This window comes from Sphaerodactylus townsendi, linkage group LG14 (genome assembly GCF_021028975.2).
Source record: "Sphaerodactylus townsendi isolate TG3544 linkage group LG14, MPM_Stown_v2.3, whole genome shotgun sequence".
In the NCBI taxonomy this organism is placed as follows: Eukaryota; Metazoa; Chordata; class Lepidosauria; order Squamata; family Sphaerodactylidae; genus Sphaerodactylus; species Sphaerodactylus townsendi.
Genome location: NC_059438.1, coordinates 38308014 through 38312209, shown reverse-complemented (window position 1 = coordinate 38312209; position 4196 = coordinate 38308014). Strand labels below are relative to the sequence as shown.

General features: G+C 47.9%; 1 protein-coding gene across 1 annotated transcript in view; it reads left to right on the top strand.

Moving 5' to 3' along the window:
- The window catches only part of PSD2 (pleckstrin and Sec7 domain containing 2), a 47137-nt gene extending 43314 nt beyond the window's left edge, over nt 1–3823 (top strand). Inside the window, exon 8 of the mRNA XM_048515358.1 lies at nt 3782–3823. Within this exon, the coding sequence (XP_048371315.1) occupies nt 3782–3823 (42 nt within the window). The remainder of the gene's footprint in view (nt 1–3781) is intronic.
- The last annotated feature ends 373 nt before the right edge of the window (nt 3824–4196 follow it).

The following is a 4196-nucleotide window of genomic DNA, read 5'->3' as shown; positions in this document are numbered from 1 at the left end:
TCAGCCTGAGCTGCAGGCCCTGGAATGCTGACTCCCTTCCTGATAGCTCTTTTCCCCAGACTTGCCGGCACCAGGGGACCTGGGGCTCCCTTCACACCCACTGAGGAACCCTTTCGCCTCTGCTTTCCACAGCTGTTCAGCCAGCTACGAGCCAATTATTCAGCTCCCCAAAGCTTTGCAACACATCAGGGCAAGGGGGGGGGGCGGATCCCATGAATGGAGGGGATCCCATGAATACCCAGTTGGGTTAAATATCCACCGGCCTGGATGGCAATATGGCCAGTCTTGTAATCCTCTTGTGTAAATCTATGGCATTGATGCTTTTAGAATGGTGTGTATTGTCCTTGTTGTTCCACCTTTAAAAAGGATGCCACAGAGGTGGGGGGGGAAATGTTGGAAGCGAAAGACGTTGTGCTGTTTCCTGCCTCAATGACAGGGGAGGACTTATCTGTGAGTCAGATAGCTAGAGGGGGTCAAGACACCAGGCACCTTTATCTGCTCCTCTGGCACTATTCCTTTGATGTGTAGATTGCTACTTGCAGGAAACTTCCTTCCTTCCTGCTTCTCCTCCTCTCTCCACCACTCTTCCATCTCACACCACTGCACATAGCATCTCTCACCATCCAGCTAGACCAGGGGTCTGCAACCCACTGCTCTCCAGATGTTCATAGACTACAATTCCCATCAGCCCCTTCCAGCATGGCCAATTGGCCATGCTGGCAGGGGCTGATGGGATTTGTAGTCCATGAACATTTGGAGAGCTGCAGGTTGAAGACCCGTGAGCTAGACCAGTGGTGGCAAACCTATGGCACGGGTGCCAGAGGTGGCACTCAGAGCCCTCTCTGTGGGCACGCACGCACAGAGTTTGTCATGGGGGGGGGATTTTCCACACACACATCTAGGCTGACCTGGGCCACTGGGCATGATGTGTAGGTAACCCTGTTAAGTGCTGTTAAACCCACTGATTTTCATGGGAAGAACTAAAGCGCAATCCTTTACCTGGGAGGATGGGGCGGTTTATAAATCGAAAGAATAAATAAATAAATAAAATAAGCTCGGTTGCTGGCAATGGGGCTTGCTTCTAAACCCTCCTAGGGTCGTGATTCACCCATTTGAAGCATTGCACGGTTGCTTCAAAGCAAAGCCACCGACTACCACCAAGCTTACTCCCAAGTAACGCGCACCTTGGAGCCAACTGTTTTTTCTAAACTAAAACACTAGTATTCAGGTTAAATTGCCGTGTTGGCACTTTGCGATAAATAAGTGGGTTTTGGGTTGCAGTTTGTGCACTTGGTCTCGAAAAGGTTCACCATCACTGAGCTAGACAGACTAGAAGAGAAGAGAACCTCTCTCTCCACTTTTCTATTCAGAACGGAGTTCACTAATGAAGACTCGTCTTATTAGTTAGAAACTACAAATTGACTCCTGAGCTTCTTTGTTGCCAGCACTCACACACATGACTGGATAACCTCGGCCATGTTTTGCCTCAGTGCTCTCTGCTTGTAATGCGAAGGTATCTCTTACCAGAGAGAATTACCAATTCAAAAATGGTCACCAAAATGAGCAAGGAGCAGGAGCAACCAACGGCAAAGGAAGTCTAAAGCATTGGAGGCACTTGGGAAAAGATAAGTAAGGGGAGGGCATTGTAGAACTTACAGAACTATGTGTGGGACAGGTAGAAAAGGACTTTTGCTACCTTTCCCTTAAAAGTATAACTGTTGCCCAATGAAAGGGTGGCCCAATGAAATGGATGGGCACTAGATTCAGGGTAAACTAAAGGCAGAACTTGTTCACATGAAACAAAACGTGCGTATGGAATTCACTGCCACAAGATGGATCAAGGGCTTTCAGCTTGGATGGATTTAAAGACAGGAGTTGACAAACTCACAGGGCCATCAATATATTTTAGGGGCCAAAGTAGACGTGATAGTGTTCTCATAGCTACCATGAAGTTCAATGGGAATGTCAACTCAATGCATGGCAGCTGTGAAAAAGGCAAACTCTATGCTGGGGATGATTAGGAAAGGAGTTGATAATAAAACTGCAAAGATTGTCATGCCCTTATATAAAGCAGTGGTGCGACCGCACTTGGAGTACTGTGTTCAGTTCTGGTCGCCACATCTCAAAAAGGATATCGAAGAGATAGAAAACGTGCAGAGAAGGGCAATGAGGATGATTGAGGGACTGGAGCACCTTCCTTATGAGGAGAGGCTGCAGGGTTTGGACTCTTTAGTTTGGAGAGGAGACGTCTGAGGGGGGATATGATTGAAGTCTATAAAATTATGCATGGGGTAGAAAATGTTGACAATTTTGAATGTATGCCCCCTGGTTCTAGTATTGTGAGAAAGAGAGAAAATTTTCTCTCTTTCTCACAATACTAGAACCAGGGGGCATACATTGAAAATGCTGGGGGGAAGAATTAGGACTAATAAAAGGAAACACTTCTTCACGCATGATTGGTGCTTGGAATATGCTGCCACAGGAGGTGTTGATGGCCACTCACCTGGATAGCTTTAAAAGGGGCTTGGACAGATTTATGGAGGAGAAGTCGATTTATGGCTACCAATCTTGATCCTCCTTGATCTGAGATTGCAAATGCCTTAACAGTCCAGGTGCTCGGGAGCAACAGCAGCAGAAGGCCATTGCTTTCATATCCTGCACGTGAGCTCTCAAAGGCGCCTGGTGGGCCACTGCGAGTAGCAGAGAGCTGGACTAGATGGACTCTGGTCTGATCCAGCAGGCTCTATTCTTATGTTCTTATGTTCTTAAGATACCTTCAGCATTTAAAAATGATTTTAAAATGCTGCAAAGGACCAACACTAGTCGAGCCTGCAGTATGGTGCTCTTTTTCCTCTGTACACCATTTTAAGTCTTGAAACATCTGGACAATGCAGCCATTTTAGTACTTGATAAGCCATGGGGACAGGAGTCCTCAGCATGCCATATTGTGGGCCCCTCACAGCGCTTTAAAATCACTTTAAGATGGCAATGGTATCCTTGTGGCTACTGTGTCTCCTTTGGCCCTTAGTCATAATGGGTCAATGGTATTTCAAAGGCAAAAAAATTCCTTTTGATTCAGATTTATTGTAGCTGAACAATTTTCAACAAAACCCCCAAACCCCTGAATGCCAACATTGGTAAATGTTTTTTTCCCAGCTTTTTATCAAAAAGCCAAAAAAAAAATGGCTCCATTCAGAGGTGGGATCCAGCAGGTTCTCACAGGTAACCGAGAGTAGGTTACCAATTATTTGTGTGTGCCGAGAGGGGGTTACTAATTGGTGATTTTGCCACGTGATTTTTGCCTTAGTTACGCCCCTCCTCTCAGCAGTAGTGCGCAGAACTTGAAGCAGTCTAGCAGGAGGTGCACCGGCGTGCGTGGCAGCCTGTGCCTGCGTGCATTTCTTTCCCGCCCAAGGACCGGCGCAGTGGCTGCGTCCTTGCCACAGCCCCGCCCAGGAATGCCCCGCCCCCAGAATGCCCGGCCACGCCCCCGTTGTGCCCCGCCCAGCCTCATTGGCGCTACGCCACAGTTTGAATCCCACCACCATGGGAACCTGCTATTAAAATTTTTGGATCCCACCACTGGCTCCGTTATAGTTTATGGGAGGGATGTTTTTAAGGTAGAGGCACTAAAATTCACAGCAGAGCTGCAGGAGACTGTCCTTAGACAAACTCTCAAGTTTGATGAAGTTTGGTTCAGGGGGTCCAATTTTATGGGCCCCCAACGGGAGTGCCCCCACCTTCCATCCCTTCCCTAGCAAATTACAATGTACCTTTCCAGGTGAACAGTGGGCTGATCCCTATCTTCTGTGAAAAATTGTAACGTTTAGAATTGAAAGTGATTTGCATAATTCTGGGAAATATTCTAGAGTCGCTACTAAATTCTACTAAGAGTCAGACATGTTGTTTGGGGTATTAGACAGAGGTGGGATCCAGCAGGTTCTCACAGGTTCCCGAGAGTAGGTTACTAATTATTTGTGTGTGCCGAGAGGGGGTTACTAATTGGTGATTTTGCCACGTGATTTTTGCCTTAGTTATGCCCCTCCTCTCAGCAGTAGCATGCAGAACTTGAAGCAGTCTAGCAGGAGGTGCACCGGCGTGCGTGGCAGCCTGCGCCTGCATGCATTCGTTTCCCGCCCAAGGGAATGCCCGGCCACGCCCGGGAATGCCCCGCCCCCGGAATGCCCAGCCCCGCC